At 35.2% G+C, this 19,703-nt stretch overlaps 1 protein-coding gene across 1 annotated transcript in view; it reads right to left on the bottom strand.

Annotated features, from left to right (window-relative positions):
* Positions 1 to 17,959, bottom strand: part of LOC132696232 (histone deacetylase 7) — a 32,385-nt gene extending 14,426 nt beyond the window's left edge. Inside the window, exons 1-5 of the mRNA XM_060660950.1 lie at positions 17,670 to 17,959; positions 16,905 to 17,606; positions 4,514 to 4,581; positions 2,181 to 2,335; positions 1,721 to 1,984 (exon numbers count right to left, since the gene is read on the bottom strand). Of these exons, the coding sequence (XP_060516933.1) occupies positions 1,721 to 1,984; positions 2,181 to 2,335; positions 4,514 to 4,581; positions 16,905 to 17,275 (858 nt within the window). The 5' untranslated portion in view covers positions 17,276 to 17,606; positions 17,670 to 17,959. The remainder of the gene's footprint in view (positions 1 to 1,720; positions 1,985 to 2,180; positions 2,336 to 4,513; positions 4,582 to 16,904; positions 17,607 to 17,669) is intronic.
* Positions 17,960 to 19,703: the final 1,744 nt, after the last annotated feature.

The following is a 19,703-nucleotide window of genomic DNA, read 5'->3' as shown; positions in this document are numbered from 1 at the left end:
TTCTAATTAATAAACCAGAATTTAATTTGTGACCGACTAAGTATTAAGTAAAAATAATATATAAAAAACACTTAGAACTTTTTTCCAAAAAGTGAGAAATTATATTATCACAATAAAATCCATAAAATTTCAAAACAGACGTAAACAATTTTTAAAATGGTTTCTCAAAATTTTGTACCTCATTGTTTCTTTCTTCAAGTTTAACTAAGCTTTTTGGCCATTTTAATTTTCTGTCGATAAAAAATTATATTTAAAGTCAAATAGAAAAAAAGCAGAGAAAATATGTTTTATAACCTTATATTACATCTTTTAATCTTTCATTTACCGATCTTCATAAATTTCTTCAAATTTGAATTAAAATTATTTTTAATTTATTCAACAGCATGTTGTTCCTGCCTCGAGTGTTGTATGAGCCTAATGATTCTAATTCAGTTTTATTTTTAAAAGTAAAAGTAAGTAATTTTAATATAAAAACTGAAGCAACAGTTAAAATTCTATGCGTATCGCTCTTTAGTTCATTTATGCCCTGAGAGTTAACTGCAACAAACAACAATATACTTCTTACAAATTCTGACACTGGCCTAACCAATTTTATTGCTTCAAATTTAAGATCTACCTTATCAAAACCTAAGGTAATAGTAGAACCACAACGTATTTAATTAATTAATTTAACAAAAGATTTCGGAACATCAGTGAAGATACATGTGGTGTCGACATCAAGCCAAATCACAACTTACTCCTTGGTAGAATACAACAATAAAACTTAAAGAAAATTCAGCAAATAAAAAACAAAAAACACGAAATGAGACAACTAAAAAACGCACGCATAAAACAAATTGCACAACAGTTCATGAAAGATCATCTAAATACTATAAAACATATGAGCAATAAAGAAGAACTCAAAAAAGTTATAACAACAATTAAAAAAAGGGCAATTGGAATCCCCAAGCCATATTATGACGAATAAACAACGATATAGCCTCCTCCAATTATTTTTAAAAGGAAAAATGTATGGCAAGAGGGGAACAGGACGAAGACGTATCTCCTGGCTTCAAAACCTAAGAAAATGATTTAAAGAATAAGAAGAAGATTAACTTATCAGATAATAAAAAAGTTTTCTTTATTAAGTCAAAGCCCGCTTTTGCTTTGTGCCTTATCAATCGATCAACGTTTTCATTTTCATTTTTCAACGCCGACAAATTATAGTACGACCAAAAATATAGCGCACTTATTGCTTTGACGTTTAACCGTTGTAAAACCCATCCCAACAGAAGTTTATTCTGCATTAAGTAGGTCTTGCCATAGATGGATATTTGTAGGAACTTGAAATTTTTATTTGTAACGTAAATAGATCATTTTAAATTAGATTGATTGATTTGTTTTTTTCGAACAATTAAAAGCATTTATTTTAACATCGGATGATATGTATCGTTCTTAAGAGTTTAATTTAATCTTGGTATATATTAAAGGGGTATTTGACTGTGATCCTTCCAGTAAGTACGTATTTATGTACCTGGTTCACGATCTTTGACCCTGCGAGGCTGTTTGCACTGGATAGTTTAAAGGGTAAGTACTCTATTTATCTTACAGATTTTGGAGTAATAAACAGTAGGCAAAGTTAATCGCGGGGTCGGTTGTGAAAGCACTATATTTCTGGTCGAAGTATAACGTCTTTTCGATGTCAAAACACGCCGCGTATATAATCTTCGAAAGAACTCACCTGTAATTCGCTAATTGTATCCAGAGGGGTTTCCTCGTGTTCGCTCTCGATCGCCGGCAACGAGGGATAAAAGGGCAGGGTTCCGGGCAACATTTGCCCCGTGAGCGGCATGCCCAGACGTGCCGTACAGGCCGCCCTAACCGCAGCCTCGGACAGGTCAGGACTGAGCACGTGGTGCGCGGCCAACGAAATGTTCGGCATCGACGGGCTACTGAATAGCGGTAACCGCTGGTATTCTTCGGCCTCACACGGAGGACTCAGTTCCTGGAAGACGACACGAGGCAATGATGCGCCCATCATAAAAATCACCTCTAAACTTCAATACTTTCCAGGATACTTTCGAGAATATAACTTGCAATGTAACAAGCACCTAATAATAAACGTGCCTCGATATTTGGATGGAAACTAGTATTTGTTTATATAGGTGGCCGTATTGTAGACATGTTATAGCCTCCCTTACCTTCGGCGGTTCCTGCGGAGGCGATTCACTCGGCGGCAAACACGAGCTCAGCAGTTTCTTCTTGAGCGAGGGCGGAAGTCTTTTACTCATTGGGCTACTCCTACGTTCCATTACGCGTTGCTTCAAACGTACCTTTAGCAGATTAGGCTCGGAGGCTGAAACGTACAAACCATTGCACAATCAATTGTTAACGTACCCGATAAGCGGATCCTACCAGTGGCGTAACCTGTTGGAGTGGCGAAATTTCATATTAAGTAAAAGTACTAAACAAATATATATTTGAGCTAGTTGGTTTCGAATGATATGCCATCTGGAACGATCAAAATGATCAAACTACTGAATCGCGTCTACCAGACATTCCGTGGCATCCAAGGTCACCTAACTTATCACCAATTGACTATATGCGAGATATGCTTTGTAAAGTGAGCGGTAAAATTGATCTGATCACCTCGGCGGTAAAACCTAAAACTATGGGCACAATCTCGTTCTTGATTCTTGATTACACATTTCGGTAAAATTCGGGAAATTTTAAATCGCCAACGAGCTTAAAAAGTTTAACAAAGAAACAATACGCACACAATATCTAATATTTCATTAATATTATAAGAACACATTTTACAGCCAAATCCCACAGAATTAGCAAATAAAATTTAAAACTACCCAATAAACTCTTTTTTTATGTAACAAATTTTCCAATATATAAGTATATAAAGGATACCACACAGGACCTAAAATATCTTATATCTACACTGTTCGGAGTCCGATAGTAGCTGACATTTTAATGGATTCTTTAACATTTTAACTGGTTTTACTGGCACTGATAGACAGTTATCCAATTATTTTAACCTTCTTAATAATTTGCACCATAATATGTAAACGTACAACAGAAGAAGATAATTAATAATTAATAACTTTTTAGATATTTCATAAACTTTTTCACACTGATACCGCCATTCCAAATCCTTCTTGCACATAAATTTAAGTTTTTACAGTAGTATTGAATCTACTATAAACGAATTACATATTTAAATAACGTTTATTCGACCAACATCGTGGACAAAATCCTAGAGAAAAACAATATCAAAAATTATTTCAAAAATTATTTTACCATATATAGCATTTTTCATATTTCGCAAGCTTCAGTGCAAAGTGACCAAAATTTTACTTTTACAATTTACCCTATTACTTTAGGCTAACAAACTTTAAAAAATGTAGGTTGAACGTCCAATTTTTTGACAATAACTTTCGAATTTTAAATGGCACAACCTATTTTTTTTTGCATTTTTGGATTCAGGAGATCATTCGTAGGATAGCACGGTTTTTCTCATTTCAGCAGGCTTGACTATCATAAATACTACTAATAGCCGCCTAAGTAATATTTTGGTTTGATAAAAATGTATTTATCTATCTGTTTTTTTTTTCTTCCTTTTGAGCTTATTTTTTAACGTATTTTGAAAATGATGCAAAAAAAGTACCGACTTTAAAAAGTTTTTGTTCGCACTAGGGTGCCATTTTAAAAAACCAGGTTATCCTAAAAAAATATTAGACAAGAAAAGAAAAGTTTCATTTACAATTTTTCCCATGATCACGTAAACAATTTTCTGAAATTAAACAAATCTTAAACAAATGGAAAACCGCCCTAAAAATGTAAGTTGTGCCATTTAAAATTCGAAAATTTAAAAGTTATAAGAGTGTTCCCACTTTATTGTGTCACCCGGTATATAGATGAATTTTTACTAAGGTAACAGGTTTGTAAACATGTGTGAAAATCTTAGTAAATAAATTGTTTCTTTTTTTAAACCTCTAGGGATAATTATTGAATATTGACAATTTTTTGTATCTCGGTGTACCTTTTTGTATACATAAAATATATAATACATGTTCTGTTTAAATTTGTGTGCTACACTACTAGGTAATACACAATAAGAAGACTTAAAATTATAAGGGCCATTTCCGTTTAACTGGGATACAAAAAATATCATTGCAGCTATAAAAACTAATGAAATTGTAGCCCGGATCAAACTCGATCGGAAATCAATATTTTCGCCAGAAATGGAAAATAATCTTTGCTCACATGGCCATCAGGTGGACAATTTGCAAAATAGCATTTTCCTTTAGGCAGATAAAATAGAAATCTGTATTGTTTTATTTTTCTTTTCTCTTTGGAATAGATGATTTTTAAGTACTAGTATTAGATCATACCACGCCCCCACGATGATGGCTAAATAGCCAAACATTTATTTTTATAAAAACATATAATATTTCATCTTGTCTTAACAATACAAAAAAATATTAATTTGAGAAATAAATATTTACAAAGAAAGGGAACATACCGGTTTTCCGTAGTGGAAAATCGTTGTTCGTTGTCGACGAATCAGATCCCGTATCCATTCCCTCGGACCTGCAACAAATATTGTATATACAGGGTGGTTCAAAATCGAGGCACATCCAAAAACCGCAGATACTACGCGTAATGACATAGAGCAAGGATAACGGCGCGAAAGGTCATAGCCATGGTTATAAATAAAACGCGGAAAGGTCAAACACGTCGACGGTCAAGGGAGCGCGGTGAAAAAAAATTCGAAACCTATTACCCCGCCTACGAATACGACGGCCAAATAGGTTAAGGTGGAAAAAAACAGCTCAGAAGACACGTCGTTCGTAATCCACTCGTTAATATTTCAAACTGCGTGAGGTTTCATACATACAATCGATACAAGTGTTTTGCTAACAATAATCGTGTCATTTCATACACATATCGAGTTTCCCGCGAATGAAAACAAATAGATAGCCAGATTTTTTTTTTGAGCCTAACACATTTTTTTGGACTACTCTTTATGAGCAACAGAAAGTCAACGTGGCGCATCTAAATGAAACTCAGCGAACTAAAGTTCGCTCTAACAGAAACGCAAAGTGGGTTCCGGAAAGGCTGAATTACCAGGATCACGTGTTCACTTTAAACAATAACTAATTAATACACCAAGTTAGTAGCTTCCAGTACTTGGGAATTATGTTCGAAGAGACAGGAGGACAGGATACAGAATTAAATTATAGAACAGAAAAGGCAAATCAGGTATGCCATGCACTGAGTAAGGGGCTCGTATATAAAAAGGAAATTTCCAAGGAAACTAAAATGAAATGACTTACAGACCAACATATCGTCAGATAGGGACAAGAATAAAATTGGAGCAGCAGAGATGAAATACTTGAGGAGAGTGAAAGGAATAACCAGAAGGGACAAATAGTTAAAGGTGGAATCCACAGAAGAATTCAAACAACTTGGCTGGTGGGGCCATTTACAGAGATTGGCCAGCACTCGACCGGTTAAAAGAGTTTGGCAGAGTAAAATGCGGGGAAAACGGATAAGAGGAACGTGTGACAGCACATTGGGAAAGATTTTGAAAAAGAGGGGACGCCCATGGGTAAGAGCTAAAAATTTGGAACTAAATAGAAAATACTGGAAACCTTTTATAGGTAGCTAAATTGCATGTATGGTTGATATGGCGTTTTCATAGACGTTCCTTATCATATCTGAATATCAATGTCGACTGTACTTTCTTCCAGTGCATTGAGGATGGCAGGTAATTGAGCTACCCGTAGCGTGTGAGGGTGACATTTCTACATGCAATCTAGTTATCTATGAAAAGTTTCCGGTCTTTTCTATTTAGCATTAAAATGCACAAATTACCATTCGAAAATACCTCGGAAAATAGGCAAACACTTTCGCAACAGATGGAAACGAATTTAATTGCTTCCTCGTCCGACTAATAGGAATACATATCGAATAAGTTGACTAATAAAACGAAAATAACGACGTCGTCGTCGAAAATCGAGACAAGTCAAGGCCGTCGCGGATTCGAGGTATACGTACATTTATATAGACACACGCACACACACACCTTCTCTATAAATAGAACCGCCAAGAACAGTGGTTGGTAAGAACCGGAGTAATCACTTCTATAAATAGGTAAGCCGGTGTTATTTGGAGACGAATCGGGCGATAAATGGTGCTTAGGCATTGGTGGTATCCATAGGCTGATGAAACGGCAAATCTAGTCCGCTTAAGTTTGGTGTCGGCCTATTACACCAAATAGGCTCCGTTACCATTTTTCATCGGACAAGAAACACATATCTGAAGATGGCAGTGTATCAAACCGATTTGCGTCAACAAGTGAACATCAAATCATCAGAAAATACAAAGGGAAAATCACGCAACCGAAAGAAACAGGAGTACGAAAGCGAAACGAAACAGGAGAGATAATATCAGACAGAAACAATTCAATTCACAACACTATGTGAAAATCGGGTTGTTAACAAAATAATAAACAATAAAAACTGAAAAAGGGAGAAAACTTAGCCCGGAAACAAAATTAAAAATGAAAAAAAGGAACCCTCAGGACAGTAGAGAAAATGATATAATCGGAAGAAATAGAAGCATCGAAGAACTGAGGAGAAACTTTGAAGAAGGAAAGAGAGAGACATTTAAATTACAAAACGGAACAGGAGGGACAATATCAGGGAGAAAAAAAAATCGTTTGGTTAGGAATTATAGGTGTTCATTCAACTGGGCGACATTTTCTACCTTTAGGAGTCCTATTTTATTAGGTCCTTTCGTACGTATGAAAACCGTTGGATAGGAAAATATTTAAATCCTTTGGATTATTATATCTGGGAAACTTATAAAAGAATTCGTCCCCACTATTGACGACCTAAGAATTCGAACAATTGCAGGCATATTCCAGCGCAGATATTTCCAATACTTACTATACAAATTGCGTTCTTATTTTGCCTTGTGTCTGGTGTCATGCCCATTGTATATTTTTTAAATTAAGTGTTTTTATGTTCATAGTTTATGCAGAAACGCTTATTGACAAATTATGTTTAAAACTGTAACTGTTTAGAAGATAAATGATAAAAGTTGGTACAAAACGCACTAAAATCTTGCAATGCTTTTCATTTTTATATTTGAAAACCGTAAATGTTACGAGACAAAAAAATTCTAATAATCTGAATCTACCTAAATTTATTTTCTGCACGTCATTGCATAAGTTTTCCATTAAATTTATTAAAGGAAAATATTTGTCTAACGATTTGCGTTTTTATTTATATTTATTTTAGTTTTTCGCAGACACCCTGTACAGACAGCATATGTGTGTCATTCCTCTTTTCTCTAAAACCCTATTCAATAGCTTCATAATCGCCATCAAAACAATAAAACTGTTTTAACAAAAATACACATTCAACATTTCACGTGAAAATAACATCTAATCATGACCGACGCATGGACTGTTTTCAAGGCTGCCACTGATTCATTCAAAACTAAGAATCTGGTAGGAATAAGATGATAGACTCTTAAATATTTGACAGTGTCATTTACATGTACACGATTGTCATTTAATTTTTAATCAGTGTTTACTGGCATTAATCCAGTCTGTAAATCTTTCTGCAAAATTTAACTGTGCCCCATCCTAGTTATGGTTCTGTAAATATTGTAATTAATAAATAAACTTCGACCAGAGATATAGTGCTTTTACATCCGACTCCGCGATAAACTTTGCCTACCGTTTATTACTGCAAAAACGGCAGTCCCTTACCCGTAACCATTCCAGGACCGTCCTAGGAATTTATCTACCTACACTAATAAGTATGTTTCCAATCTTTTTCGCCGAGCAATTCTTGAAACATGTACATAAAAAAATAGTACAAATTAGAACAATTTATTATGTTCCATTTCATTACATTTCTACATAGTATTATTATTTATATACAAAATCGCAGCACTGTTCAGCAATGATCAACCCGCGAAGTACTAGCATCTTCTCTCACTTTCCTCTTGCAGTTGACTTCGGTCATGTCACTCGTTTTTATTGCTGCTCCTACTTCCTCTTCTGAATTTCTTATAAAATTGTAAACATTCAAAACAATTTGTTTAGTATTCGAAGACAAATGGATGCGTTTTTTCATTTGCCGAGGTAGTTCGTCTTCTAAATTGTCATTAGGTTCGACTACCATCTCCACTTCGTCTTTAAATTCTGCGTTGTTTTCCATGTCTATAATAAATATTTATCTGTATTCTTATGACGTACCGCGAACATAACCTATTATCTTAAAAAAGAATCGAAGAACCATGTCGAAGACGCAAAAATACAAGAAGAAGAATGTCGTTAAACAGGCACACAATACAAAAATGATTATTTTCATACTTACCTGTAAGATACCCTTCAAACTATCCAGTGAAAACAGCCTCGCTGGGTAGAAGCTCGTACTTACTGGAAGGATCACAGTCTAATACTTCCGGAATATATACGAACATATTGCGATTTAGATTAAACTGTTAAGAACAATACATATCACCTGATGTTTAAATAAACGCTTCTACTTATTCGAAATCAAATTTAATACGTTGAAAAAAAATTCGAGTTTCTACAAATATTCGTTGCGGTCCATATCAGGCAAGATCTACTAAATGCAGAATAAACATCTGTTGGCATGGGTTTTACCCGCGAAGGCCTGCGGTTAAGGTACGTCAAAGCAATAAATGCACTATATTTTTGGTCGTATTACATCAGGAAAAGCAAAGGCCCGAGAACACTGCCCTGAGGAACGCCCTGCCATTTATCTACTTATACTTAAGTATTTCCTTTGGACACCTAATGAGGTTTTATACTCCGCACCTTTCTGCAATAGACTAATCTAGCATTGACTTTTGGAAAAGCGGAACTATTGCGTTTTTCGATTTAAAAATAACCGCGATAAAAAAAAAACCTCGAAACGACAACAAACGTTTCGCTAAAGTTATCAGATGTATAACAAAAATTTACGTTGAGTCACGTAGAGCGCTCGACAGCGTCGGATTCTATTAATGAAGTGTTTATTTTTAGACACGGACGGTTTTATTTTTGGGCGCCTTTTATCCCGATCGTCACCCGGTGGCCGCCAATAGTAATTACGCTTGTTGTGGATGGTTGACCAAACCAACAACCCGTTTCCGGATTACAGGACCCATCCGAACACCAAAGAAAAATATCGGAAAATTTTTCCAGGTTTACTTTTGCAACTCGTTAGGTTTATTAATAAAATAGATATTCCGTAAAACCATCAAAAATGGGACACGTTGTACTTAAGGTTCCATTCTGGCAGCGTTTTTTTCTCTAAAAGATGATGAATAACAGGCAGCAAAAACTTAAAGGCAAACTTTGATAAACTATTCAAGTTCGGCTAAAATTCTTTGTGCTTAAACAAAACTAAATCAAATTATATACGGTTTCGTAGCTCACAACATAGAAACGATATAAAAGTTGCTGACGGGAGACTCTCAATGGTCGATAGTGCAAACTTCCTTGGCATTGCAGCAGGTTCTTGAGTCTAAATTCCTCTTCCTTTTAGGCAATTTAAGACAAATATTAACAACAAAGCGACTTATAACAGTTTAATATTGAAAATTCTACAGCCTTTCCGTTAGTACAGACGGGACAAATCGTACAAAAAGACGAACACTATAAATATATTCATTATGAGTCGAAGGGATGGATGCTTTGCGACTAAGAACACGACAGAAGTTTCTCACTACTTTCTGTAGCGACAATTGTCACAGAATGATAACTTCCATTGATTTTTTAATTTAATTTAAGACGCAGAAGTTTTTTTTTTAACAATTTTAAATTACAACAAATTATTTACTGTTCAAAACATTATAGATAAATTAAATAAAATATAATACTTCATAGGTGAAAACTATTATGTAGCAATGAAAGACAATGTTTTATATGGAAATTACAGATGCAAGAAAATGCCTTTTAAAGCTGCCTCTGCATGTCCATTACCTTTATATCATAAATTTCGCAGCTAAAAACGTAACTAGTTCCTTGGAAAAATCAAAAATGAATGATTTTCTTACCTGTTCACAAGATTCAAATTCAATTTCCGGGTCGCAAAAAAAAAATAAATTCAAAAAACGAGATTCCAATGGCGACAATAAAATTTGTAGAAGCGTGAATTTTTGAAGTGCAAAGTGGCAAAGTAGGGTGTTTATATATTGGTGGAAAAATGACCACAATCTTACTAGCTTATTTTAAGTACACCTTTCATTCTAGACATATTGCACATACAGTGTGTTTTGTTGAAATTCTATTTCTTGAACACGCTGTATATTTGAAACTACCTGTATAACATGCTATACCTAGGTCTTACCGTTTTTCATCAGATATACAGGCAACTTCATATAGAATGGGAATGGGAAATGGTGGGACTAGACCCAACATTCGTATTATAGTTTTTTGATAACTGTTATCAAAATTGTTAATGTTAAATATTATTTTCTTATCGTTGTCCGTACCTCAAAATACTTCAAACTTTTTAAATGCAAATAAGTTAAAAACCTACGTTAAAAAACCTAGTTGAATGGTCTTTCTATGAAAAATTGAAAACTCTTTCAGATTTGCGTCATGTTGAACATACAAAAATTCAATTTATCTAACTAATATTTTCGTTATAAATTCGTAATTCTTATGTCAAAAAATTAAATTAATGAAAAAAAAACAGAATAAAATTAAAACATTGACTAGACCCAACATTCGTATTATAGTTTTTTGATAACTGTTATCAAAATTGTTAATGTTAAATATTATTTTCTTATCGTTGTCCGTACCTCAAAATACTTCAAACTTTTTAAATGCAAATAAGTTAAAAACCTACGTTAAAAAACCTAGTTGATTGGTCTTTCTATGAAAAATTGAAAACTCTTTCAGATTTGCGTCATATTGAACATACAAAAATTCAACTTATCTAACTAATATTTTCGTAATAAATTCGTAATTCTTATGTCAAAAAATTAAATTAATGAAAAAAAAAACAGAATAAAATTAAAACATTGACTAGACCCAACATTCGTATTATAGTTTTTTGATAACTGTTATCAAAATTGTTAATGTTAAATATTATTTTCTTATCGTTGTCCGTACCTCAAAATACTTCAAACTTTTTAAATGCAAATAAGTTAAAAACCTACGTTAAAAAACCTAGTTGAATGGTCTTTCTATGAAAAATTGAAAACTCTTTCAGATTTGCGTCATGTTGAACATACAAAAATTCAACTTATCTAACTAATATTTTCGTAATAAATTCGTAATTCTTATGTCAAAAAATTAAATTAATGAAAAAAAAAACAGAATAAAATTAAAACATTGACTAGACCCAACATTCGTATTATAGTTTTTTGATAACTGTTATCAAAATTGTTAATGTTAAATATTATTTTCTTATCGTTGTCCGTACCTCAAAATACTTCAAACTTTTTAAATGCAAATAAGTTAAAAACCTACGTTAAAAAACCTAGTTGATTGGTCTTTCTATGAAAAATTGAAAACTCTTTCACATTTGCGTCATGTTGAACATACAAAAATTCAATTTATCTAACTAATATTTTCGTTATAAATTCGTAATTCTTATGTCAAAAAATTAAATTAATGAAAAAAAAACAGAATAAAATTAAAATATTGAACGCATGGTGGGCTTATCAGTGTATTTTGGCGTCGGGTATCTCCAGTTCAGGGATTGGAAGTCTTTATGTCATCATGGCCCTTGTTTCTGTCCGGATTGTTCCCGCAGGTTGGAATCCGGTCCCGGCAGGAAACGTCAAAAACCCGTATATTTAGAACGACCTTTGAGAGATAAAAATTCACTAAAAATACTATAAATTTCAGCGTCAAATTCGTGGGACATATGCGGGGGAGTGCAACAGAAGGAGTCGGCCCGTCGAAACGACTAAATTAATCCGGATTTATTTTTCGCGACGATGGTGAATGGATTTTGGCAAATAAAACCTTGTCTTGTCGTCAAATTTGCATAATAAAACATCGAACTCGTATTAGCGATTAATTAGAGAGACGGCTAATTCTCCCGTTGCTGCGTTCATAATTAGCGCGAACGAGATCTTTACTGCCACCGGGCAATTGTTGGACGCAGGTGTTTGATTTTCGCGCGAAACGCCCAAATACTATTTGCAATTCGGGAAATTAACTTGCGTGTATCTACTGATCAGATCAAAAAAAAAAAAAGTTTCTGCTTTTTAGGTCTTAGGTTAGGGTTATTGATAATTAGCAATTCCACACTTATTTTTTAATTATGGATATGACTCCATCTTGGCCTAATAATATCTCATACTCGATTAGGAATAGATCTAATCAAGTTCGCTATTGCTTCTTGTGGAAGGTTAAGCCACTCTTAAGAAAAAAAAAAGAAATTCTTCTCCATTTATCGAATTATGTGAAAATTCCAGTTCCAAAGGCGATTAATTTGAGTCCATAGCAAGTATGTGACCATCACCACTACTACTGCATGAACACGTTTCATTGGTTTAACCTATACGCACATAAAAGATCAGCACTGTTAAAAAATTTAAACTTGTACTAAAGAATATCAAAATTGTCTTCCCAATTAGCATGTTTGTTTTTTGGGCCAGTAAAATACACCAAAGTCAAAAATTTAGTGCTCCGATTTTTATGCATGCAAGTTTAGTTTGAGTTTCTACACGCACGGGGGCGCTAGAATACGCACAACTTAATGATGATTAGACATTAATCAATTTTACCTCCGTTTGTTTTTATCCATGAATTTACCGACCCCATCAAAATTTGAGTAAATTTCAATGTGAACTAACCAAAACCGATATTGCGAAAAGTAGTGCACGTTCCTTGATCATATTAGATGGCCTTCAAATATTTGCAGCGTACAGGGCAGTGTTAAATTTCCCTTATTTCAAAAACTGACCAAACGTTATTAGGAAAAGTTGCTTAGAATTGAAAGTTATGCACTGAACAACGGCTACAATCCGTCCATTATAGATAAAATTATAAATAAACAACAGTAAACCCTATTTATCCAAAACCTAATACAGAACACGAACAATGTAAAACAATTACAGTGAAAAAGTTTCAAAACATTTGTCAAAATGTGGCTTTCAGAACTAACAACGGAATAGGAAAATTTTTAAAAAACAATAAAACGAAGCGCTCAAAATCTCAAAAATCAAGTGTGTACAGGTTGAAATGCGGATCTCGTCCTAAAATTTATATTGGACAAACAGGTAGATCCTTCAAGAAACGCATCAACGAACGAACACACTTAAACACAGAAAAACACATTTTTGACGACAACTTTGATATTTTGTACAGCCACAAAAAGCAGGAAATTAAATTTATTGGAAGCCATGGAGATTAACATGGAGGTGTCTTTATCACATGTAATATTTACAAACTACCTGCTACTATACATACCGAAAAATGATAATAAAACCTTAATTAATGTTGTTGTGAGAATTTAAGTTTAATAATGGAGAGGCATTTAAATCTATTTGATCGATAAGTCCCATTTTCTTAATTTCCATGGCTTCCGATAAATTTAATTTTCTACTTTTTGTGGCTGTATGTAAAATATCAAAATTGTCGTCAAAAAAGTAAAAGCCACCTCAATTCAATTTTCAAAATAAAATTTGGCTAGTGTCGACGATTTATTGATAAAACCATAGGTGGATATTACTTCATGACATCTGAAAACTGCACTACTCAATGCGGTGACATACTTACTGTTTCCTGAAAGCCAAGTGCAAAACAAAATCCGTATTACTTAGATCGACTGCTTGTTTACGTTCATATATTGTTTGTCAACATTTACGTTCATTCTGACATGGCATTTCTTTCGCAAATTGTTTGTTTGTCCAGCTTTCGTCTAACATTAAATCCTTCTACTTCGCAAGCATAATCGAAAAAAATCAATCAAAAATTTGTACAATAAGGTTGCAAACAAAGCAAATCGTTATGTTTTTTAACTTTTCCGTTTGTTTATTTTTAACTCGTTATAAATCAGAAGCCGATCGGGACAGCTGTAATGTTTTAGTCCGGTTTTAGCTCGGGTCAGGGACGGGAGATTGATTTTGCCACCTGTTCGCAGTTACCAAGACTGGATATACAGGGTGGTCCGTAATGACTGCGCCAAAAATCAATCCCCGATTAAAGTTGTAAAAACGGTGATATATGACTCGGTTAAATGTCGATCGGCATTGAGTAAAATACGAGGTAATGTTACTTCATATTCAAGTTACGGTTGATTTTTATTGATCGAAAGAAAAAATCGCGCAATGTTATTTTAATCGGAATTAAAAATAACTTATAAATTCTGAATAAAAGTTAGCCATATATGGTTGCTGCATTACCTTTCTGGAATAACGTCATTTTTAGTTACTTTTGTGTAGACTGTCAACTGGCCAAACAAATTTTGAAAAAAATCATTATTGCCGTTTCCTTATAATACTCAATGCCGGTTTTGATTAGTTTCAAGTCACGCTTCAAATGGAATTCCTCAACAATTTGATAATGTAAATGAACGAAACAACTTCATATCTCGTCGAACTTCAATGTTACAACAAACATCGCGCCCTGTATAATTTACAATACTGTTCAAATAAGATTATCCCATATTTAACGGTTTTTCATTTATTGCCGATAATTTACTCACAAAAACGGACATTTTTAGGATATTTTAGATTTTTTGCCCATAAACGACACACCCTGTATATGATTCAATCATTGCTCGAAGTAGAGGTTAGAGCCCTGGAGTTTCCAAGTTTCCTGGTTTTTATGAAACCATGCAGTGCGTAGTAATAATCAATGACGTCATCGCGTCTTGACAGTCCCCGAAACAACGACTTCGATATGGATTTTTTCAAATCTCCCGAGCGGCGTATGTGACAGACGAAAACCGCAAATACAAAAATTGGCCGTAATAGTTCTGCCGCTGCAGGTTGACTGGATGGCTATAACCAATCGGTACACACAAAGATCTGGATCTAATTATTAATAGGAGGAATTTGATGTCTTTGTCAAACTTCGCATTTTTCAATCTTCATATAGAAAATTAAAGCGACGGCGTTACCGGTTACTTGAATATTTTCAAAAGGATGTCAATTCAAAGCTGACATTTCAACTTCAAACTCCGCTTGAAATATTTTTTATGTTTTTTGATGACGGATTGAAATGAATTTTCGGTAAACTATGCTCAAGACAATAATCGCCATGAATTCTCGTTGTCAAAAAGTGAACTTTTCAATTTTGTAGGCATTTAATTATCCTCGGGTTATCATTCATTGCCACATATTTAGCATTGTTGGTCTACTGAGAAAGACAGAGGAATTGATCTGATAAAAAAATGTATGAGCCGCAATAGATTCCAATTGATAAAGCAAAACTTGCACTTATCTGACAAAAATCTGTTGGATAAAAATGATAACTTTTCAAAAGTTAGACCCTTCTTTGATGTAATAAATAAAAAAAATCTTCAGTTTGGCATATTTTCGTCCAACTTATCCATAGATGATCAAATGGTACCTTAACTTATGGTAAATGTTTGTAATGTATTGTAACTCAAACGGTTCGAAAGTTATTCAGGAAAAACCAAAAGACGAGAACGGAGAACGGACAAACAAAAAAAATTTGACGGTGATCATTTCTGTACCAACGGCGATCCCATAAAAATCATCGATTTTCAAAATTTACACGACACCTGAAGAAAGTTCTGAAAAAAGTAGTGATAATGATGAGAATAATTATTGCGAAATCAAGAGAAGTCGTCAAGATGCAAGGGATGCAGTAAACGTACTTATTCAATATTTTGAAGAACAGCCTGCAAACGATGACATTCATGTACTTCAGCTTAGAAAAATGAAAGAAATTATAAAATGTAGAAATCAGTGATTTTTTTAAGTGATTTTTGCAACCATAATTTATTGTATACATTTTGCATACACTATATTATATTTTTTGTTACATGTATGTTGTATCTTGTATTACGTTGTATTGTTCTCTTTGGTTGACACATGTATTTATCTAAATAAATTTCAAAAAATAATTAAAAGAAAGGTCTTTGGATTATACGTGTGTTCGATTATCCCGCACAGGCTCGGTCCCGGCCGGCCCGGATAATCGAGGTTCTACTGTATTTGCAATGGTTTTTATTACAACTAAACAAAGGTCTTCGCTTGATTTCTGGCCGGATCGCCAGTACATTTCTAAAAAAAGTATATACCTGCTTTAAAACGCGATCGCACTAAAATCGAACCCTTTTTTCATCTAAACATCGCCACCTGATAACAAAAAATACGAAATTCCTGTCGAAGTATGTAGGTTTTTTTTTCCCGTACGTACGATCGACCGCGCAGAGCATTAACATACGTATCCGATCGCCGTACATTTAGATTAACAATTACGTTCGAATATTATCGCGGCGCACATAGCCGCCCCGAGCTAATAATAATTTTTATTTAACTAATCAACTGCCAAGGACGAATCCACTAATACTTTAAATTAGCAGATAGCGAGTTTTGACGTTAAAAATAGAAAAAAAAAGCTCGGACGTTTTTTCGAAACATCTCTGTGGTCCGCATCAACAGGTGTCGCTGCATTTTGTCTTGGTATTGTTCACGACGATAGGATAAAAGAACAAAAGAACAAGCACTTTGTCGCCGAATGTTTCGTTAGATTTTAACTTGGTCGCTACGTTTTTGTTATTACGCTATCAACGCGATTCTCATTTGTTCATCCATTAGAGTTCGTAAAAATCACCGAAGTGTGGTTATGTTTGAGGAACATTTCGGAAATTTCAACTATTCACAATGCACCGAGTCCGTTCACAAATACCGCCCCGCAAAAAGCTGACAAACACTCGAACACTTACCAACAGGAATTGTCGGGACGGGCCACCTTCGAATTGCCCGACCTCCTCTGCCGCAGGAAATCCTGCAGCTTCTGCTTGACCTCGGTGGACGCCACCGCACTCTCCTCATGCTTCTCCTTTTTCCTGAGCGCTTCCAATTGCTCCCGCTGCCTCAGCTCCTGCAGCTGCTTCTGCCGTTCCCAGAACTCTTTGAGGTGCTGCCTGAGCTGCTGCTCGTGCTGCTCCGCGAGGTGCTGCTGCTGCTGCTGAAAGTGCTGCAGCAGGATCTGGTGCTGCAGCTGGTGTTGCTTCTTGATCTGCAGGATCTGTTGCTCGAGCTCGCGTTCAGGCGTCTCTCCATCCGCCATACCCCTAGTTATTGTCCATGACATCGACGACGACGACGGTAGACACCGCGGGTACGCGCCACCACGCGACGCACACTCACCACCGATCACCAACTATTGACGAAAAACACTACGGTTTGTATTGAAACGCCACCAGAGCGAATGTCAGAATTAATTCGTCAATTGTGTGTGAGGTCATTTCGGTCGCAGTTAGCGCTGGATATTATAGGAACGCGCACGGCGGCGCAATCGCCGCGCTGTTGCCGCTTCTCTGCGTATTGATAAGCCGCGGTCGCGGACTCGCGAGCGCGGGCGGCGTTGCCGCCGTTGCCAACGCGGAAATCCTGCACGCGACTGGAGGGGGATCGCTCACATGCTTAATGTTAAATAATGAAATCGTTTATTATGTTGTATTTAAAAATGGAAAGGCAGTACTTACCTAGTCTTGGTTCAAATCATGGGTTGTCGGTGTGTAAGCTCTATGACAAATGAAAGCCGTTAACCATCCGGAAACCTCCGTTTTACGAGTCGAGTTTCCTTCCGGGGGCTTTTTGATTTACGCGAGGAAATGATTTGTAAATTTAACGTCGCTGACGAAAGCAATTTTATTTCGACACCTCGTAAAAGTGTTTACCGGACTAAACGTTAGACGCGACAACGGCGCACCACCAGCGCCTCCTTCAACGCGAATTTGGTTCGGGAAACGCCGATTCGCGTTTATTTCACTCGCTCTGCGACGGAACGGGTATGCTTGTTTCGTTTTGAACGGGAGCGTTTGCTCGTAGGTCAATGGCGTAACGCGCAGGAGTAGAACGTCCTGCTTTGTTTCCACGTGTCTGGTTGCCACACTTTTTTTTTAAATTGGCCCACAGGTAATACGATTGGGGTAAGACGATTTGGAAAAGCTTAATAAGGTTCAATATACTGAATTCGCCATTATGAAAGTTATTTTTCGACAGTAAATATTTGTTATTGTTAAAGTCAAAAATGCAGTTAATACAGTTAAAAATATAATCAATCACAAATGAAATGTACAAAACAATTAAAACACAGAAGCATTTATTAGAACAAAAGGTTTGAATAATAGAAGGAATAAAAATATCGCATAAAAAGCGAAAAATTTGTATATTATTGATATATATTTTCATTAATAATGACTGAGCTATTATTACAACGAATCACATACAATTAATAGGAAGAAAGGAGGTTTGAACAATGGAAGGAATAAAAATATCGCGTAATTAGCGGAAAATTTGGATATAAATTCATTAATAATTGAATGAGCTATTAAGTTTTTTGAATTCAATCGATAAAAGAATGAGCGACAGATTGTGACGACGGAATATAAAACCAGACTATCATGACGAACTATATTTTTTTGAAAATATTATACAAGAATAAATATTTCCTATTAACAAAGCTTATATAAAAAAGGAAAGGAAAATTAAACGGACAGAAAGGAATATAAATTAACCAGACAAAAAAAAGAAGAAAATATGTAGAAAAAACCTCAAAATAACCAAAATTGAGTATAAATAGAAGGAATAATAATGTTGGCCAATTAAATTGGTTGACGTTTAAATAATCCAAAGCTGGCCTTTCCTGGTCGACCTCTAAATTCCCCAAGTTTATGAAGTCTTCCAGTTCAGTGCGAATTGTGAATTTCGTACATACCACGTAAAGAATGGCGATGTAATTAGCACTCACGAAAGCCCTTCGACGCTCGCGTGTGCTGGGTTAAGTCGTAAGGGCCGTAGGTCGAAAAGGTTTTCAAGGTTTGCCCTGCGATAAGAGCACGTGTATGCCCTCAGAGTCGCGCGTAGTCGAATTGAGTCGTACACGCGGCAACAGGGTGAGGAATGTTAAAATACCAAGGTTGAGACGAAAATAGAAAATCTCCATTATAAATAAATCCGCTTTTTTCGTAACGGTTCACACAAATAGAGTTCCAAGAGGCGGCGAATGGCGAAAGCGATATTAGAGAGGTGCCCCTCTGTTGTTTTTTTGTATCTAAATAAAAATTCCCGACATTATAATTAGTGCTGCAAAAGACCGAAATAAAACGTTTGATTTAGCGGTCTGCCGGCTTCTTTTTTTATTTTTGGACGTCGTATTTAATGTGGCGTTAACTCTAAACCAAATAGCGAAGCGGGATTTAAAATATATGCTATAAGGTTCCACCTCTGCGTGCCAACTGGGAAAAATGACTGCTGATTGGCGGAAATTTGTGGTATTTTTGTGATAAAAGACATCAAAGAAAATTAACAATTTCAAACGCAAGCAGGCTTACCCATAACTTACCTGCCGTACGGAGCAACAGGTGATACCAAATAGCCATGAGATTGTATAGCGACTTTCCTAAATTTCGCACACTACTCAATTTTCTTTCCGGACTGCGATTTTCAGATCTTTAACTCGTCTTCCATTGGAAAAAAAGTCGAATTGAGAAACTGTCAGCGGCCATGTTGGGTGC

The sequence above is a fragment of the Cylas formicarius genome, unplaced genomic scaffold (assembly GCF_029955315.1).
Source record: "Cylas formicarius isolate icCylForm1 unplaced genomic scaffold, icCylForm1.1 PGA_scaffold_1__22_contigs__length_36826433, whole genome shotgun sequence".
Classification (NCBI taxonomy): domain Eukaryota; kingdom Metazoa; phylum Arthropoda; class Insecta; order Coleoptera; family Brentidae; genus Cylas; species Cylas formicarius.
This window is presented reverse-complemented; position numbering and strand designations above follow the sequence as displayed.